This window comes from Pagrus pagrus, assembly GCF_965226575.1.
Source record: "Pagrus pagrus genome assembly, chromosome: 18".
In the NCBI taxonomy this organism is placed as follows: Eukaryota; Metazoa; Chordata; class Actinopteri; order Spariformes; family Sparidae; genus Pagrus; species Pagrus pagrus.
In genome coordinates this window covers 17538341-17559747 of record NC_140202.1, presented here as the reverse complement: position 1 = coordinate 17559747, position 21407 = coordinate 17538341, and the positions used below count along the sequence as shown (strand labels likewise).

At 42.8% G+C, this 21407-nt stretch overlaps 1 protein-coding gene across 6 annotated transcripts in view; it reads left to right on the top strand.

The window, feature by feature from the left end:
- Positions 1 to 21407, top strand: part of qkia (QKI, KH domain containing, RNA binding a) — a 77795-nt gene that overhangs the window by 21348 nt on the left and 35040 nt on the right. For all 6 annotated transcript variants that reach the window (XM_084380438.1, XM_084380442.1, XM_084380437.1 and 3 more), the window contains exons 2-3: positions 4392 to 4534; positions 16280 to 16396. In XM_084380438.1, the coding sequence (XP_084236564.1) occupies positions 4392 to 4534; positions 16280 to 16396 (260 nt within the window). The remainder of the gene's footprint in view (positions 1 to 4391; positions 4535 to 16279; positions 16397 to 21407) is intronic.

Here is a 21407-nt window from a genome sequence, read left to right as displayed (position 1 = left end):
TCCACCCTCTCATGTTTATCCTCATGCTGTGTTTACATTCATTAGATAATGTCAGCCTAGATAGGAGGGGCCGCAACACTAGAAAATATTCATAGCTCAAGTGGCTATTCTATCGCCTATCACCTTTCCTCTCCCATCTCACCTTCGCCTGAACTGCTTCCCTTGATTCCGCCAGTGCTGTTTCTGTGTGATCATGTTTTGGCATCAGGCTGGGTAAATAAATGAGAAGCTTTCCTCTCCCATGGCGCTGAGTTCACGGTGGCTGATTCTGTCAAATATCACTCTTTCAGATGAGTAGATACACTTAATTTGGTTTTTCCGTGTCCCTTCTAGCTTTTCCTCCTGTGTGCACATGACTCTGCAGGCTAGACCAAGTTCTGCTTTGCCTATTTAAGGGTAATAGTCTCAGTGTGGGTAAAATTCTAACCATATGCAACTTAGTGTTGTTTTCACTGGTGACTTTTGGTACAGCAGGGATGATCTGCCTGCTGGAGAGGCATCTGTGGCTGTGGAGCAAAATGGCTAACTGTGAAGAGTCTTTGTCACGCATGCTGCTCTGACATCACAAAACATTAACAGCATGAGGTTTTTGATAAATAATCATCAGTAATGTGGATGAGGTTATTCTTGTTCTAAGTATTGGAACAAAAACAGTCTGGCGAGTTCAGAAAATGACATCACTTTACTGTAATGCAGCCTTTAAAACCAGGAAAAGAAAACTCTTTTGCCATATCATGATATTAAAAATTGTCTTAGTTTTAAGATCATTATTTCAAGTTTCCTATCACAATAACAATATAATATCCATAATTTGCCCAGCCCCACTTAAAAAAAAACCAAAAAAAAAAAAACCTGAAGATTCTGTTCGGTTACTAGTTTTTTCTAGAGCTTCAATGAAACATCATTTCAACGTCTTCCTCAGATGAAATTGACTGACAACCTACCATTAAGGGTGAAGTGGTTGCAAACTCTATTTTTAAAAGCTGGTAAGTGGACCTAGAGTTTTCTCAAGGTCATAAATGAACATTCAGACGTAACATCCATCCACCCACCACACTTTCATTTTAACTTGCAGCCACTTCCTTCCCCTTATTCCTCAGTCCACTTCTCCTCAAACACCTTCAACTGCAATTCACCTCTCCCACATCCTTCCCCTTCTGGGTGCACATCTCTCCCCATTGCCAAGATCACCAAAGAAGATGAAGAGAAAGTGTCTTTTTACTTGAGCTTACAAAGGGCAGATGTATCCGCAGCCACAGCCTGTGACATTTTATTTTTTTCGCTGCAGATTTGAGAAGAAAGGGCAGACAGCGAGAGAAACAAAAAAAGAGAAGGTGAAATGAAATGTATATTAACTTAGATTGAGGCAGAAAAGAGCAGCGCAAGTCAAGAGGAGTACAACTGAACTCTGCTTGCTCAGCACTGTGTCTATAATTCCCTCTCTTCTCTCCGTCTTTGTCTCATCAAACCTTCTTCCGATCTGCCCCCCCCCCCATCTACTCTCAAGGTTGATTTTTGTCTCCTCCTGACAGATGTCTGGGCAAAACACTAAATAGTGATATTATGATCTCTCTTCCTGTGTCTGTCGGTGTGTGTGCAGCCAGCCCCCCACCAGTAAATAGACAGCTCTAACAGAAAGTGCTGTTTATGTGTGTGGTTTGCTGAGTCAGGCTGTGGATGACACACTGAGCTGAGAGATGCTTTAAGGGAAGTAACAGGGGATCTGTTATTGCTCTTCATTAAGCTGTTAAACACGTATATACTCAAGTTTTTTTCCCCCAATGTAATGCCAAAGTTCAAGAAAAGTTCTGATTTGATAGCCAACCATTCTCCTGCTCCAGTCGATTGTGTTCTTTTTCTTGCTTTGTCTGTCCTCCTTTCCTTGCGTCTTTCTCACAAAATCAGCCTTTTCTGCCGGGGTGGACAGCTAGACAAATGATTTTGTCGGCCGTGCAAGGCAGGGGGTAATTTTTAGGTGAGCGCAGCGCTTCAGAAAAGACTTGCCGCACTGAAATTAGAGGTTGTCAAATGCCGCACGTCTCCACTGATGGCCCAGCACGGCCCCCTTATGTTAATGTGGCATTTCAGCGAGAGGAAATTAGAAGGCGGGCTGCTGCTGCTGCTGGTTGTTGGGTAGCATTGTCACATGTGCACACTTACTCTTTTTATTTTTTTATTTTGTTATCTGAAGGACGAATGTTCTTGGATGCAGATATAAAATATATGTGCTTTTGTTGGAAGCTATGTGTACAGAACTGATTTTCTAGCCTACAGAACATTGGCTCCTCTTTACCCATCATTGATGGCTCCTCCACACACACTTAGCCCACCAGTGGTCTGTTAAATAGCTCTTCTGTGTTTTTAATGTTAGCTTGAATAGCCAGATGCAGCAAGAAAGGTTCTTAGATTTATAGTAAGTAGGGGTATTTCATTTTTATAGGATGCAGGTTAGTTTGTGATCTTATTTTCCATATCTCCTATGCGTGATCCAGCCGTGGATAGTTTTGCTTATCCGTCAAGAAGTTTCAGAGATTAGACTAATGACTACATGGTTGAAATCCTCTCTCTCTCTGTACTTGAGGGTTCTTTTGGACACACAACACACAATCATCTGTAATTAACTGTCCTGTTTTTCATATTCCCATTACTCGCTGTGCCGTGCTGTCGTTGCCTCCTCCCTGTATGATGTGTCACTGCCAAGCCTCTCTGTTCATACACAAAGCCTGAATGTGGCCTAAAGCCGCTGGTGTCGGTTAGGACTGATGTAATCTGTCCTCTGGGCTGGATACCGTGAGGATGAATTCATCTTTAGGGAGGACTGGGAGTGTGTGATCTGCTGAGTGCTGAGGTCATGTTTGTGAAGGAGTCGCTCCGGGCCGAGTTTCCCGACTTGTTTGTACGATTCAAATCTGTCCCGCAGGTGTTGTCCACACAGCTGCGGGCCAGATGTTGATGTGTATCCTTGTCAGTGTCCGTGAGCACATCAATCACACATTTGTCAGTCTGTCATTGACACAGTATCCAGAGACAACACTTGAATCTTTAACAGGAATTCCCCACAAACTGATTCCAGCGCTAAATCCTAGCTTCTTTTTTTTTTAAACCTGACCTCTTTTTCTATTCTGTAGAAGTGTACAATTATTCTAATGTAAAACAAAGGCAAGAGCTTTACTCAAACCTAATTATGGAATTGCGACCCATCTTCTAATTTTGCTTCAGTATAAGGTTAAGGCCTAGAGGTCAGGCATGCTCCACTAAGGGCATCTGAGTTGAGTGTCAGGTTCCCCAGCTAGAGTTTAATATAGAGCTCCCAACTGCTTGAAAGTCTCATGAGAGATGGAAATGGTGCCTAACTAACACCCGCCCCCACGCACATCATTCCTCGAGTCCTCACCACCCTGACCATTTTGGCACAGCTGCTTCAAACTCCAACTTAAAAACATGTTTTTGTAGATGGGTCTCTCCTCCCCTTTACTGCCAGTTAACATTTTGGTTCGGCAGCGGCATGAGTGTCTGTATCGTGATGGCTAACAGGCGTGCGTCCCCCTATTAAAAGGTGTTACAACTGCAGTCGTCGATCCTCATCCAACTGTGACACTCACACGTACTGTACACACAGCACAAGATGGAACAGGATGAATGAAGGCTTTTTTCAACCTGCATAGCACAGAATTCCTCTGTGTGAGAGTTTGTGTGAGCTACAGAGGCAGTCAAAGTGGGGTGCGCAAGTGTGAATTAGAGGCGAATGTGTGCGAGAGAGTTGGAGCAGTCTCTGCTGGCAGTGTGTGTGTGTGAGGGAGAGAGGTCCATTAGTTTTATCTGACAGAAGGATCAGATCTGAAGGCATGTACCTGAGCCTGAGCGATTCTCCGCGTCTCCTCTCCCCACCTGCCCAGCTGCTCGCACAGGCTACTCTATTAGACAACAGCCACAGGGGAGTACCAGGCAGAAAGGAAAGATGGTGGCCTTAACCCCTAAATAATGCAGCGCTTAACTTTTGTCTCTGGCATATAAGATAACTTGCACAGAAATACACATTCACCGTTGTTAGTCAGAGTAGCTGGAAAATTGCTGCCTCCTTAAGGTATAAAGAGGCATCCATGCTCAGCTATCATACTTTTCCACACTCACAGGCTATGATAATTTTTCTCTACTCCCGGAAAACAAATGTACACAGTTGTTTGTCTGTAAATGACAAACAATACTAACGGCAATTGACAGATTTCTGTTGTTTTTCTTTTTCCTTTTTTTCCCCAACAAAGATTTATATGCTACATTAGGCCTTTGCCCTGAAGTCAAAATCAATATGACAGTGATGTATCAAATACAAAGGAAAATAAATGTTTGATTGTGCTGTTGCTTACCACAGTGTACACGTTTGTGTGTTTCAGAGATCAACAGAGTACGTAAAGACATGTACAGCGACACAGTGAATGGCCTTGTGGACAGACACCCTTTGGAGCTGCCGGAGCCTATGGGACCCATCGTCCACCTGCAGGAAAAACTGTTTGTGCCTGTCAAAGAGTACCCTGACGTAAGTAGCTGCTTTACACATCTCACACGACAGCAGCTGTATCACAGTGCTAATATTATTGGTGCGTTTGCGTTAATTGTTTTAGGACTAATATTTACAGAGGAACCAGTAGACAAATGGTGTTTTGAGCACAATACAAAAAAGAAAATAATTAAAACTTATGGTATAGTATGTCTTTAGGAATATGTTGTTTGCTTTTTCTCAAAAATGTAACAACATCTATATCAGCAACTATAAAAGATAAAAAATTCTTATGTCTGCTGACATGCTCTTGCCTGAGGCCATGCATCTTTGTGGTATGTCATCACTGGAATGTCAGCTGCCAATAGTTCAGTAGTCTGTTTTTGTTGCACACTTTGCTCACTCCTTAGTGCATTTCTCATTGTGCTTTCTTTTTGCTCCTTTTTCCATGTATTTATGTTAGTGGACACCCTAGACTGTCCTAGCTGTTTTGTTTGTTAAACGATAGTTGCTGGACTCACAAGGTGTACCAAGCTGTTAATGGACTACTGTTACAGCTACATCAGGTGGCTGTCTAAAATTGGACCAGGTCTCACAAAAACATGGCATGCTGTGGTGTTTATGGGCCAGCTCAGCGGTAGATTAGTTCTGAGAGGGAGAGAAGGAGGGGATTGAGAGGAGGAGTGTCATGGAAAGCAAACTGCAATTCCATAAATATTCAGCTGAAGGAGATGGAAATCTTTTGGACTTATCACTTGCATTGGTTAGAGTGGTGGTAGAGACTGCTTTTCTCAAATGGAAAGACACATTTACATGCAGACACGCACCACACACACACACACACTGGGATGGCGCTATCATACTGGTTGTAGAGATGAGGAGTCTGGACTGAGGAGGCTGGTGGCAACACTGAAGAGGCTGTGTCTGAATAATGACAGGTGTGTATGTATGTGTAAGGTCGTGACCAGTCAGTCAGCCACCTTCCTGTCCTCATAGTAATCTTAGGCACACACATGAATGGTCATGTCACGTCTTGTGGAGCAGCATTTCTCTTGGTAATCCCAGCAGCTTGCAGTGAGGAAATGAATGGAGGGAGGTGACGAAGGATAAGACACACTGTAGAGCAGGGCAAGGCCTAGCCAGGCGTGGATTGTATTTTCCCCCTGACAGAATTGATAAAGGGCACCAGGGACTGGCTGGAATCGGCTCAGCTGCGGCTGACCCCAAGACCAGACCCAGCCTCTAGGTTATGGGTGGTTTATTTAGCTTGAGCTCAGCCTTTCATCCTTCATCTCAAGCGACAGGATATCAGGTCCTTGGAGTGTCCTCTAAATAGTCGTGATAATCAATTAATTGCACTTGGTGCCACTATTTTTTGCAGTAATTAAGTGGAGATGGGCTGATTGTCAGGGCCGATATCCAGCAAATTTCCGTTTATTGGCATCAGTGTTTTTTCTCCTATTGCTGATTTAAAAATGCTACCTTTGCTCTGATGCAGCATCCTCTGTCTGTGGTCATATATATTTACTCTAAATATCAGTTAGCTGTCTCCTTCATAACTAATAATCAGTATCAGCCCTGAAAAAAACCCTATTGGTCAATCTCTAAAAGGGGTTTATGTTGCAGCTGTTTTATTTTATTTTGAAGGGCATGTCTGATATATTCAGAAGTGAACATGCTATTTAAAGATATAAGGCTGAAACCTTTACCTTTTTGCTGTGATATCCCCTGTAGTAATGCTATTCAAAACAAATTAAATCACTGTATAGTTTCTCTCTCTCTCTGTGTCTGTGTCTGTGTGTGTGTGTGTCCATGTTCGTGGGTGGGTTCTGTGTTAACCCTGTGAGGACATGTTTTATGGAAGAGTGAAGGAGGTCTGTGGAAGTGTGTGGAACTGTGGTTGCCACCTATGGCTGTAAAGACTCTCACACAAACACACAGGCACACACACACACACTATTAAAAGTGTGGCATCCTCGGATGACCCCTGTGTTCCCTTTGCTCGATTTGCCATGCTGCTCTGTGCAGGGCAGGGCTATAACTCAGTATTGTGTTTACGAGCTGCCGTGAAAGCTACAAAATTAATTAGGCTTCCCCCTGGTGGCCGAGATGACTCACTGATGACCTTAAGCAGACACAATTTATACACACACTAATATGCACATGTGCAAGCAGAGACAAATACACTTTCACTGTGATGCATTAAAGGCCAATATTTCCCTTGGACAATTTTTCACTCTATTTTGGTACACACACCCTTCACCAAATGTGGTCATTAAGTGTGCAGACAAACTGGAAAATGCCAGATAGCTTTGTTTTATTTATGTGTGATGATCAGGGGAAATCAGCAGCAGGTAAAAAATTTACTATTTTCTCTATTCCTACCTTTACCGTTCTCAGAAAATATCCAGGTTTTGTGCAAAAACTGTTCAATTAGTTATACTAAATTTTATGTGTTGGCAAGTCCAACTAATGACCACAGCAATACTGGCCTTTAAAAAATCAGGCACAGAGAGTACATTTTAAAAGATTTAAAAGTATTTGAATGCTTACCAGTGTGACTTAATAATAAGTTACACTGGTGATCCTTTTGTCTACACTCCTTTGTTTTCACTGCTGTTCTTACTTCCTTTTGCAATTTCAGGCTGTTGGGGTGGAGAGAGGGGGAATGAAATCTAGGATTTCATTATTCGAACAGCAGAAAACAATAGATAAAGTGTTACTGTGTGTTCATCTGACTTCCACGTAGAACTGAGCTTCTCTTGGGACTCTGTAGTTTTCGAATTGTTGTCCAAACACAGTGCTACAGTATCTCTATATCGTGGTAGTGTTTTCAATGAGGATGAAAAGTGGAATAATTTCGTTGTGGGGTAAGAGCTGGGATGATGAAGGATCATTTTGAAACGGAAGAGAAGAAAGAAATGATGAAGGAAAGGAAGAAAATGTCACTTCCTATCCCCATCTGCCCACTGCTAAAGGAAAGGAAACTGTAATGATGATTATTAGACTGGGGAATATTTTCCTCCCTCTCACATTTCCGTCTGATTTCCCAGATTCCCGCCATCGAAAAGGCGTGTGTGTGTGTGCACGCTTCTCTGTGTACGTGTGTCCCGCTGATGCAATTCTACGTTCTCCCAAGAAAGCAGGCAATGGTGTTCTTGGCATCAGCTCACCTGCTATGGAAGATTTGTCATCGTTCATGATATTTCCCCATCTTTCCCTCTTTCCACTCTTTCTCTTGTCATTTTGGGACACTTGCCACCCGCTTGCCTTCCATTCGGTTTCCACTTTGATTTGAAAACATAACTCCCACTTACCTTTATCCGCCATATTCTTATGTCAAGGCCACGCTGGCTCGGTGGGGCTTTTTCTGTCTAACCTACGTGTCCCCTGCTCTCGTTTCACCAGTAGATAATTAGATTGTCCTGGTGCCTGGATGCAGTGCAGCATGTCAATTCTACCAAAATAACTTGCCTTGCCAGCATGCTCCTACTCTAATTCCCTTAAGTGTGTCCCTCTCCTGGCCTGTGTGTGTGTGAGTGCTTGCCTGCCACATCTGTCTGTAAACGTGTGTCTGTATGTGTGTGTGTGCGCGCTAGGCCTGCATCTCTATCATTCCTGCCTTTGTGTGTCTGTCTAGCCACTCCCTCACCGTTCTTCAAAGTCAGCCATTTCCCGATGTCGTCAGTGGTGCAGAGCGCTGTGAAGCGTCACCGTGGTGACTGCATCTTGACTGACAGCTGAGTCGCAGGCTATCTGATAACTTCAACCTTCAATTAAATGCTATCTGTGGCTCTGCTTTTCTCCCGAGCACACGCTCACACACACATTGATAGGCAGCTGACTGACAGCTCAGCATGTCATTTCCGTTGACCTTCAGGCATCTGATAGGATGTGTGACATGTCTTTTAAGTTTGTCTCTGTCTCCACTTTATTCCCTGTGTGTTTGTATTTGCCAACTGTTCGATGGGTTGCGGGCAGGTCACTGGATAGTAAGAAATGCTCAGGAGTGAAAACACAGACATGCACACGCGGACACCACCTTTACTGTGCTGACGCTATGAAATAGGACCCTCTGTTAGACATATGCTGTTGAGCAACTGCAAAACAGGACTGTGTGAACTCCTAGCCTGCTAGAACAGCTCTGAAAGAAAAGAGTTATATACATACTGTAGGTCTATAAAAACAGCTGTGTGTTACAGCTCTGGTGTTGGTGTTTCTAGTGTTTGTCTGATGTTTAGGAGGTTGTTATGGTACTTAAGTTTGTTTACCTCAGTAATGGAATCCTTTTAACCCCCTCCACCTTCAATTTCCCCTCTTCTGCTCCACCTGTCGTCTCTAAAATAAAGATGCTCAGTGGAACAGATGTTTGATCTTGAAAGTCAACATTTTTTGGTTATTAGTCGGTTTTGAAGGCAAATGAAAGTAATTGAACACTGCAAATTACTTTTGCATATGTTCTATACACTTACTAGAGGAAGGGTTTTCATCAACTCTGCTTTTTCACAAATTTGAAACTTTAAATGGTACAAAATTAACTGCAGAATTAAACACAGGTAATTAAAACAGACAAATAAATGAAGGGCAAATATTAGTAGGTTAGCTACAAATATTATGAATTAATATTAAATATTCCATTAAACCACCTTAAGCTTCTAAAACTTTAACAACAACAATATGTTTTTGTACTGAACATGCTTATGTCTTAAAGTCTTACCCCTTGGCATCAATCTTGGCAATGCCCCCAGGCAGTTGTTTTGGGCTAAAAAGAGGAGAGAGCCATACATTTGCTTTCAATGGTCACTGGGACTTAAAACATGTATAGAATCAGCAGTTAAATCAACTTTAAAAAATGCTTGAAAAGTTCAGTGGCGTTGCCCAAAAATAAGGTTCAACACGCTTTTTCCCCCACAGGTTATACTCCTACAGTTTCACGACACCAACTTCTTCTACGGCTCAGTCCATAGTACCGTGACGCTGTCAGCTCATCCCATCAGAGCACTTGAACAAATGCAAGCTTAATGTCTTGTTTGACCCATTTAATTTTTACCTCACCTTTCTTGGTAATCCTGTGCATTAGCGTGATATCCTCCTCTTACATGCCTACTAAAAGTCCATCTGCAGCTGCACCAAATCGGTTGAAACTGTCGTGAATCTTATCTGCACAAATGTGGGATACTAAAAAGAAAAAGAGGCTCTAATGATTTGAGCAGACAGGATGTCCTGGACCTTTCTGTTTCACTGCAGTAAAATCGCCCGGCCCAAACCAGCCAGTTCCCTGCGCAGGGAAAGTCATTAAGCTTGTTCCCATGAGGGTGTCATCACTTATCATGCCAGCTCCTGATATCCTTCTGACCCCCTTAAGTCATTACCAGTCCTGGAAATGTACCGCCCCACACCTCAGCTCACCTCACTGATAGAGCGGTAGAGTGGAGGATTTTGATATCTCTAGCTAGCCAGCCATGCATGATGATGATAATTTGATGAACGGATGGTTTTCTAGTTAGCTATTTGATGAGGAGGGTAATTACAATGATAATTTAAACAGAGGACTCTATTTGTTGTAGTCAGTTAACATGACGAAGGGCAACAGTGTAAGCGGTTAGATGTGTATTTATAACTACGCTAATGCCACTGATTGGCTTTCATATTACCAACTTATGCTTGTACTGTAAGTGGACGGTGTTTAGTGCTTCATTGGCCTGTTGGTCTCTGCAGTCATTAAGCTGAGAGGCAGAGAGGTGAAAGCAGAGAATGAAGGACAAATGAAGCGGGTTGACCACACAGGCGAGCGATGTAGTGTCGCCGTATAAAGTGTCGATGTGCAGAGGCCAGATCCTACTGATACAGGATTTTTGAGACCAATGTTTTTGTTTTTAAAATAGTTGAATGAGCTACATTATACAGAATAAATTCTGATATTCATTATTTAAACATATTTGGCAATGATTTTTAACATCTGAACCATTAGGTGTGAGGTTTGTCCTCTTCCGCAGTGGAGAGGATGTTGTACGGCACAGGTGCCTCTTAGCGACACCACACGTTGCTCAGTTGTCCTCCTGGAAGCACATTCTTCAAATATATTTTATCATCTACATTTATAGTCTGTGATTTTGTCTGTCTATTCTGTACATGGCAACATGTATGACATGTCTTTCCGTCCCGGGAGAGGGACCCCTCCTATGTGGCTTTCTTCCATTTTTTTTTCTTCGCTTAAAATCAATCAAGGTTTAAAGTAGAGGGTCCTTGTCCCCCGAGGCAATATGAGCTATTTAAATACAATTGACTGCACTTGACAATGTTATTAAAGAGCTGTGACAAAGGCATGTGCGGAAGTAGGATATTTTACGGTTGATGATGATGCACAGATCTAATGTACTGGATTGGAATCGGTACCTCAACAAATTGACCATTTATTGTAAATAGTTGAGCGCCAAAGACTTAGCTGGCAGAACTAATTCACCAGTATAAACACTTCACTCTGGTTTACACAAATTGGAGGTAGTTGTAAACATGCATAAACATTGGATGTTTGTGTAGACGGCAACACTAAAATGATGATGAAGCGTGAATGAAATTTGCTGACGGCTGATCAGCCAGTGCTAGCGCAACTTTAGTTCTTTGCCTAAACTAACACAGTTCTCTGTTTAGAGGATTTTGATATTGGCCAGAAGTGACCACTCTAAAGTAGATGCTGTTTCCCTTCCTCGGCTGGATGGGAGGTTTGCAGATAAGATAGCCCTGCCTGGCTAGCATTAGTTCACAGCTTTCTCAGCTCTGAAGAGTACTCTTCAGTTTACTTGTTGTGATCAACTAACACGCAGATGAACACTGAGAGAGAGAGATGGAATATTATTTAGGCTCTTCCTACTTATTATTTTTCACTCTGTGTCTGCTAGTCGCTTATCTAAAAGTGCACAAACTTTGCTCTCTGCTTCCTTTGCTCATGTCTCCCAAAACTTCCAGCTGACATCAATCTTTACGCTTCCATCTCTCCGTCTTCCCTCCTCTGTATTTCCAGCCTGCCTGCAACCCCAAAATAAACCCAAACAGAATTATCAAAGGAGCCATGGATTAGGCTGCTAAATGCTGGATGTGCTGAATAGAGAGCTTTGAAGTCTATAGGGCTTTGAGGCGCAAATGTCACCACTGGAATCTAAGTCTAATTTTCACCTTTCATTGCCCCAGCATCACCTCCGCTGTCCGTCCTGTAGACAAACCATGTAGCCTGCTGTAGGTTAAGCACCTGCATGTTGCCCATGTCCATTTTCCTTTCCTCTTGCTGTTTTACTATGTGGAAAAGATATGCAGAGCTGCTGCATGCTCATATGTGTGGCGATCAGACCACAAAGCAAAGGCCACGATGGATTAATTAAATGATGGAGCATTTCTGCACAAAGATGAATGAGTGATGAAAGGCAGCCGGCTGGTGGTTAGTAAGGAAAGTGAGAGAAACATTGATTTGTGCTGTGAGAGACCCCTGCACCATGGGAGGATGACAGATATGCAGAACAGGAAAGAAAAGATCCTGTGTACTAGGACAAAGAGGAAAAGGAAGCCTGCTCCGTTTCCAGAAATGAAAAGAGGAAGTCTGGAAGCAGAAGGGAGGTGTTTAAGCAACCAGTGCTCAGCTATGTACCCTTCAAATACTGTAACTTGAAGTGAAATGAGATGGAAGATATCTTGGGTATGAGGACAAGGAGTTTTCGCAGATAAAAGATTGGGAAAAAGGGAGGGTTATAATCAACTGACTGAGCGTAGAAGATGGAGAGCAGGGGAGAGATGGCAGTGCCTGGTGTAACCACCGCAGATTCCACCTTGCTTTGATACATCACACTGAATGAACTGTTCCTCATTTCCATAAGCCCAGCAAGGCCGGCTAATAAGTGATTGGTATTCTCCTCCCGGCCTGGCCCTGCTCTCCGATAAGCTCTGCGCGCACACAGCCAGAGCCCTCAGCATGATCTCATTTCCTGTCTCCCCACCACCACAAACAAATGCCGTCAAAGGCACAATTGTTCTGCTTCTCTGAACATTGTTGGTGGAACTGCTGTTGTTTCTCAGTAGTTCACACAAAAAACGAACCAAAAGGCATGTGCACACAAACCCAAGTGACAGGCAGCTCAGGGTGGGGAGGGTGTCTGCAAGAGTTCACTCCATTCATTGTGGTTTCACAAACTCGCGCTCATAAAACACACAGCGGCGTAGACGTAGATATGCTCACAACATAACCCGCCTGTGGAGTAGCGATAACTGGGGCTAAACAAAGGCCCTTTAATGTCAGTGTAAGCCCTTGTCCTGAAGGGGGCTTTGTGTGTGCGCGCGTGTGCGTGTCTGTTTTTCCGTGTTTACACATGAGCTGTGTTTGTATATGCTGTATGTGCTTCTCTCTGTATTTGTGTGTTTGTTTGAAAAACTTGGCGAAAAACGGAGATAAAATGAGACTGAAATAGAGGAGAAAAAGAGATTGTCCACCAAAAGGTCCCAGTGTATCTAATCTTCTAATGCTGTAAATGAGTGCAGCAAAGGGAAAAAGAGACTGTCGAGAGTTTACAAGTCAGTAAAACACAGTTTATGCATGTGTTCTGTTCACCAGATGGGTGCTGACAGTAGTGCTTAATTGAATGGAGCTAGTAGATACCCATACTTTTTTTGTGGTTGTAATGTTCGACCCAAGAATGGCTTATGGCTTTTCACTGCTATTCATGGGGAAGACACTTTTTATATTTGTATTAATTATTATCTATTTGCCAGTGACTCTTTCAAGGTCTCGTAGAGGGTGCAGAGATTTGGAAAGCAAGCCATGGTGTTCCCCAGACATGATTTTTCTAAAGACCTCAGTCTGATGTTACAGAGGATGAAAACTAGCATTTTTTTAGTAGTTGCGGAGGAGGCTGGATAGTTGAGCACAAGGACGTTGAAGAGCGGATAGTGTAGTTGGTAGTGAGGGGCACTGTATCCATCCTACTCCTCTGGCTGTACTGAGTGAAGTTCCTGGCAGGCTCAATGGCCCTGCAACCTTCTGATAACTCACACGCTCGGCTTTTCATTGTCTCTACATTCCTGTGGCTTAAAATGGAGGTCGCCTTTTCGAACAGCATATCAACATCCACGAGAAGAATGTCAAACCCTCAGTGCAGAGTGGGAAGCCAGGGAGCAGAGAGAGCAATCCACTACAGTTAACATCACCGCGAGGCTTTTGGCATCATTTTTATTTACAGTAGAGTCACACTTCTAATTGTGAGATTATATTAATATGAGGCTGTATCATTTCCTGCTACATTGCCAGATTGTGGTGAGATGTTTGAAGCTGAAACAGTCATTTGATGTGTGTTTGCACTTAAATGTTCCTTGAGTGATGTGTGTGAGTGCGGTAACTGCTTGGCCAGACCTGACGCCTACACCGTGCCGTGCCCCCACCCATATGTTGTTGCGACTTTGTGCACATGACTCTGTCATCATTAAAAGACATCTGACACTAATACTCCAGCCTTCACCCACAAGCCTTTGCTCCGGGGAAGGGGGTTGCCATAAAATCCAAGCCACATGCATGTAATGGCCTGCCCTAACCCTTTATCCCCGAGCGCCCTATCAGATGGAGTTTCACATCTAGAGTGAGAATGTGGTGGCATGTTGGCTGCTCTTGCTCTCCCCTCACACTGGCGTCCATGACTTTTCCCTTTTGCCCTTGTGTCATCATCTCTTGAACCTTTTCTCGCTTTATTTCTCCCAGCTTTCCTCCGACAGGCCCTGGTCTCTGTCAAGTCTAATTATCATCAACATATTCATGTCCACAGAGAAGTACCTTCCACTGTCACAAAGTGAGAGAAGGGGAGTGAATAAAATATTAAATGCTATTTCTTTATGAACAAGCCTCATAGTTTGAATCATATATACCTTTTCCCCCTTCGCATGTCTATTTCACATCTGGATCATGCTCTGTAATTCAACCACTTTAAGTATTTAATATATTTATAGTGTGTAAATCTAATGGGATATGGACTGATGGAAGATATTGTAGCCTGTGAGGCTGGTGGGAAATGTCATTTCAGATATGGTGCTGCAGTTGCTAGCAGGGTAGGCTGTATATCAACACCCAGGACACTGTCACTGTAGCTTCTGTGTAATGGGTAAGAGGCCATGTCTGTTTATGTGTGTTGTGTAGCACAGCACCACCGCCGTGTCCAGAGCTTGGGGTTCACCCTTGTCTGCAGCCAGTACCGTGATGCAGACAGACAGCTCTCTCCTGTGCTCCTTGAGGCTGTGTGCGTGTGTTCTTCTGTGTGTGTTTACGTACCAGTCTGACGCAGGCCACCGTGCATCGTTGGTGGCTGACCTCCGAGGACAGGTGCCTCTACATTCTTCAGTAGGCGCACACACTCTCACAAACAGCCCCTCCACTATTTCCTTGATTCGAGTGAACCGAACAGACAGTTGCCTTGCAACATAGAAACATAAAGCCTGTGTAGCTGCATGCTAGTATCATCCGCGGGGACTTTAGCATCTCAGGGTGTGTCTTTCCTGACGAAGACACGCAGACAGGCGACGGTTGCAGGCAAGCCCGGTGACGGGGACACAGACAACAACATCCTGGAGGTTTTGACTGTCCTCAACAGTGTTTGTTTACGTAGTTCAGGAGAAATACACCAGCATCGCGTTAAATTTGTAATCCCTCTGTAATTAAATGTGACTTCTCTGATGGTCTTTTGGATTTCGCTGAGGCATTGGTGCGTTGGAGTGCATAAGCAGATGTGACTGCGTTTAAGAATTTAATGCGGCAGTGTCACGGCTCATTGTAACAGCTCGAGAGACGAACAGTTGCGCTTCTCATTGTCAAGGAAAGCTACTCACTATGCCAGTGAGCGTTTGAATATTTCAGGTTTGGACATTTTTATCCCGTTTTAATGGTGCCAGAGATCTTACCCATCATGCACTCCACCAGCCGCTGTGCACACTGTTTAAACACGGGTGGTTTGTTTACCTCTCTATGCGTCACTGTGCTCCCCACTCTCCCCCATCTCTCCTCCTTTCCCTCTGTTTTTATTTTGGCTGAAAATTGCGCTGGATTATTTCAACACATTTTCCCTTTATCCCATTGGAAGCCAGTTTCAAGTGGAGGGGATTACGTTGTTAAATACGTTTCCTTTTGGTACAAAGCTCCAAAGCCACACAAAAGTGAAAAGGGGGTCCTTGATAAGAAAATTGTGTCAGGTACTCTACATCACCTCGCAACTCGCCTTCCCGTCAGCATCCTCCCACTCCATTTCCCCCTTTTCTACTACCCACCATTCTATAATTCCTTGTTGTTAATTTTCTATTTTCTATTTGGCACCATTTTGACATCTAGCGGGGGTACTAAATGTCGGGGCAAGCCTACCCCGCTGCGGCTTATGGTTGGAAATCCAGCCAGCTAGAAAAACATTCAACTGCAAAATTAATTAAATTAATCTTACCCTTTTAACACATTCTTCCTTGGTATTATTGGTAAAGACTTACTTCTAGTAGTGTTGCAACCATAGTAAGGAGAAAACCTTACTATGGCTGGTGTAGCAATGTTGCAAGAAAGACAACATGGGCAGAAAGTAGTCTGTAGTGACATCTGTATGCCTGTTTGTCTGTGTGATATAATCCTGCCTGTTGCATATTCAAGAAGAACTTGACCATTTGCATTCAGCCGTTGTTATTGATAGATTTTAATTGCCAGTTAAATCTTTAAGGACATTTAATATCCGTAATCTCTCCCGCTCTATACTCACCTGTATATTTCTCTCTCTGTTTCTGCAGTATAACTTCGTGGGGAGAATCCTCGGTCCTCGAGGACTCACAGCCAAACAGTTGGAAGCAGAGACGGGATGCAAAATCATGGTGCGAGGCAAGAGCTCCATGAGAGACAAGAAGAAGGTAAATTCATGTTTTCTTTCTCTTGATAACAGTGTTTGTCATTAGATGATATTCTACTCATACGCTTTGTCACCCCTTTGTCTCAACAAAGATTCATCCTCTGTCTTGAGATATTACACAATAATGTGAAACTATCTGGGACCCCTGTCACACAAAAACATCCCACTATCCCTGTAGAAACACGAGGCAGACATGAGCTCAATGGATGCCTGGTGACTGCATTCTGACATCCGATAGGGCTGTTTGCAAAACGCTGTGCAGTGGAAAGTACAGGCTGCAGTAGTAAAGCACACGACTAAGGCCAGGGGCTACCTCTATTTCTGGACCTACTGAGCTGAGGTTGAAGACATAAAAGGCTAATGTTCCCTGTCTATATATCCTGAGACCCAGGGTACGAATGTGGTAAAAACACTTTTGTGTTAATTTACCTTCAAATTGGGTATTGGCACACAATTTTGCACACTGTGTTTTGGCCTTAAACAGCAACATCAAAGCATTTGATAGTCCACACTGATTGTTGCAAAGAAGTGTTGTTTGGTTGTCCTGTACTGCACCGACCGGGTCGACCTTGCAGTAGTGTGTCGTTTTAAGCCAACAAAGTTGACTCATATTATAGCTTATACCCTTCAGCCAAAGCAGACGATTAAACAATGAAAATCTAAACTTTGAATGCTACAGCAACTTGGATTCATCCCTGAGGGCTTCCAAAGTGTGTCAGATCAGATTTGCTGATGTACTTTGAAGTTCCTGTGAGGACAAATTGACAGTTTTGAAAACTGTGGTATTTCAAGCATCTGTGCATGTTTTACCCATGGGTCTTAGCTGTGCTATAATGGCTGCTTTAGCTGTTTTTCTGTTTCTGTTTTTCTTCACTGAGTGACACCTTTTGCATTTGCATCCTGTTTTTTTTTTTTTTTTAATCTCCCTCTTCTCTCTTTTTGTCTGTAGCTCCTAGTTGCTATGATTTTCCAGGCAGTGGTGCTATATTACGATGCATTTACATAAATCAGTAATAAGTTTATTTCATCCCTCTTCATATGGGAATCTCCTTCTTCACTCTCACACACACACACACACACACACACACACACACACACACACACACACACACACACACAGTCCACGATGCATCGTATTAGAAATGGGGTTCATACACGCAGATGCATGCAGATTTTCAGCTGAGTCATAATCTTAGAAGCTCCAGTTTGCTGCAGGGCCAACATTTTCTTCCCTCCTTTTTTTTTTTTTTTTTTATGACTCCTCCATTCGTATTTTAATTTCTATCTCTTCTCATTTCCCTTGGAGTGTGTTCATTATTACAGAACAAGATGAAGACACTCTGCCATGGTTCTTTCTTTGGAATTAGATCCTGAAGTAGTTAAATGAGCGCGGACACGCTCGGGCATGCACATACTCATGTGCACGCGTTTGTCTTAGCTCATTACATAAATATATGATGGCCTTCATAGTCTCATATCATTTTAAATCTTAATGTGTGCCACTTTGTTTGGAGGGACCTGTCAAAAATGTACTAATCTAACAAAAGCCCAGAGCAGTTAAATATTTAAGCAACAATACAGATGAGCTGGATAATTTCTTTACTCAGTGTTTTGATTTGTGATGAACTTGGAGCATTACTCAATATTTAAAATGTTTCAGAAATAGTTCTTGTTGTTACTCCGGTTAAATTATTGTGTCAAGTCTCTATCTAAGCCTTTATTTTCTAAATTGCTCTCATTAAAATTACATTTCCCTTTCTCACTACCTTTTTCTGTCTAATCTTAGATATTAAAAGTAAGTTAGGCTGGAGAAAAGATTATCAAAAAATACCTAATTTCCGTCCAGTTTTAATTTCCTTGCTGCATCCACTGTCAATAAATCGCAAGAATCGCCATCAGATTAGCCCCCTGTTCACCAGAATCCTTTGGATGGCCCTAGCGTGTCATAACTGTGGCTCGGGCCCAAACAAAGCCTCAGCCGTAGCCTCCAGTCACTGCGTCCTCAACCTCAGTATTTTCAGCTTGATGCCCTGTGGCAGCAGAGGAAGCCGCGGGAGCAGCTTAGCCAGTGTGTTTATTCAGGATCCATTAGCGGCAGCGTTTTTATGCTCTCAATAATTCAGCTGGTTGCTCCCTCCTGGGCCGCACTGCCTGGCGGGGAGTCGGCTCACTGGAGCTATGCAGTGGGAGAGAGTCGGGTAGACACTGAGGGGAGAGGGAGAGAGAGGGACGCAGGGCGAAATGAAGAACAATGGTGAGAGAAGAAAAGCAGATCAAGTAGAAAATAAGGAGGAAAGAGGCAGGTGGGGAGAAAAATGTGGCAAAGCACACTCTTATCAAATAACATCCAATATAATGTTTATAATTAGGCATGTCATGATCAATATTTGTTGCTATTTTATACATCTTATATTGCACACCTTACCTTCACTTACCCAGCGTTACAGATTTCCCTTGATTGTTTCCTGTAATATTTTGTGTGCAAATTATTTTGGCTGCTCACATTTAATTCTGCCCATAAGTACTGCCTGCTGTCACTGAATACTAATATCCCCCATCCTTTTTAAGCTAGCTGTTGCTTCTGAAGCCACAGCCACACTCTGTTTCTCTTTTTAATTCTAGATTAACTGTTCATATTTCAAGATAAATGAGCATCTACTTGTGGTCGTAAAATATGAGCACATTGTCATTTTAACCAAGACAAACAACCGTAATTATGTTACCATTTTCATAACAAGTCTTAGCCACTGTAGTGCTATCAAAAGAACTGTTCTTACATGGCAACAAACTAATGTCTTTAGCTTAATTCATAATAAAACAAGTTTTTCTAGTAGTAAATACCTTTTTTTTTACTCAGAATATGGAGAGAACCCTTCAGAAATATATTTATCATGTATTTAAGTCATAATCACAGTATAAAAATGCGTGAAATCATTAAACACACTTGTGAATGGCTGTGAACAAGACTTTCAGCTCAAATAATAGGAGACAGAAGAAACTAACGCAGGATAATTATCTGTCCCGAGACTGAGCTTCACGCTCTGATCAAACGAGACCAAATGTAAGGTGTCTGTGACAGCGACATTTGTTCTTTACTCTTTAGTTACTGCCTACAGGGATGAAACCTGTATCTGATGTCCATTCTGATGATTATTGTATAAATGGTTGGAAAGAAAAAGGCTCCCGGAGTCGTATTCCAATCAAACTTTCATCAAATGTGGCAGCTCAACTCCCTCTGGTTTTCCCTCTTGCAGTCATGCTTAATGCAGATCAACAGCAGGAATATAAGGAATTAAATTACAGGTACTTTATATCGACCATTGCTGAAAGTAGAATAGGGATTTTCCTCCATTTTAGAAAAACAATTCCCTAATTCTATTTTGGCTACCACACAATGTGAGATTACAGTTAGCACTATGGACAGCTATGTAGTTTGAGCCACAGACTTATTATCTGTCAAGTGCATTTCTTTTTTTTTTGCTGACCGGACACATAAGAGCTTAATTGTTGTAGCTGCATGGTCACTGGCAGAGCAGAATAGGCCTCAAGCTTGGACCTTCAACTTCTGCCAGCCAGTAGACAGCGCCACAGCACAGCTCCCAAACTTTATTGCTTGAGAGCTTAATGTGTGACATTGGCAATCGATACGTTAAAGTTGATTGGCCTGTTGGCGCAGCAGCAAGCACACTTGTTTTGTTTAAAGTTTAAGCTGACTTGTTTCTTTTTCTCATCTCCTGATGTCTAAATACTTGGCCCAATGCAACTGAAAGCTTGTTTCTGTTTTATTAAGAGTTTACAGGGAGCTATTGTGTTGATGAGAAAAGCAGAGCAATGTCCAGGTGTTTCTTTTGGTGCATTGGGGATTATTGACTGAAAATGGCATTGAGAGGAGACGATGGCAAATAGCAGGAGGTGTAGCGGCCCCTGCAACATGGTTTGCTGGAGCTATTTACTTTATTTTTCCGATTGAAGTGTGCTGTAGTATGGTTACTTGAGCTAGTGATTTTGACATTTAGGTGACCTCTTCTGGAATGCCCTCTGTTGTCCTCAATCTGACCTGTTTGTCCTTTTAATGTTTCATATATTATTATATAAAGAAACCTAATTGGAGTACACCAAAATCATCAAGCATTAATAAGTCTTACCATATTTCCACTCTCAATCTATTCTTAAATCAATTTTGTTTTGGTATTTGAAAGCAGTCACCTTAACAGCCCTGCCTGCCCTGGCTTGTCCCTCCTGCAGCTCCCTACTGCACCTGTTTGACCTGCTGGCATTTAGCCTCAGTTGCATTGACCCCAGTTGGGAATGTCCTTTAGGATCAAAGAAGAATTGACTATTCCGAGTGGAAGAGATGAAACTGTGCAAATAGTTAAATTCGTGCATGTTCAAGTACAACGTTTTAACATGCACGTGTGGTGTATTAAGCAGGACTGACCTTCAACCACAACACCAAGGATTGAAAGCTTTGTGTGTGCAAATGTGTAACCTGTTATGCGTCCTTGAGCAATTCAATAAATCGCTTCCAGCTTCAGAGGTGTACCGGACCCAGCACTGTAGCTTACCTGTGGAAGGGGGGCATGCGAAATGATGGTACCAACAAGATCAATTGACAAGTGACATGTGAGCAACCAGATTGCACTGTCACTCTTGTTGTTTTTAGTGCAACCTAAAAAAAGGGACGGGAGCATCTGAAGAAAAATACTTCTATTTCTGTAAGCATGTGGTGTCATCCATGTTAAGAATCGAGGCCTTAAAGTTTATTGGGCTCAAGCTGAGAGGTGTGAAAGCCAGCAGGCAAACAGGTGCTGTACAGACGATGCAAGTCAGGCAATAAAACTGACGAGCAGTCTCTCCCTCTGATCCTATTCTTAGATGTTGCTTCTAGATGCAGTGTCCATGCTATTTATTCATGCCACATGTTTTGCCAAAACCGATTACCCTCTGGTACGTGGTTATTGCCATGGCATTTGATGTCGGCCAGTGCAGACTATTCTATTCAAAGGTCTTCC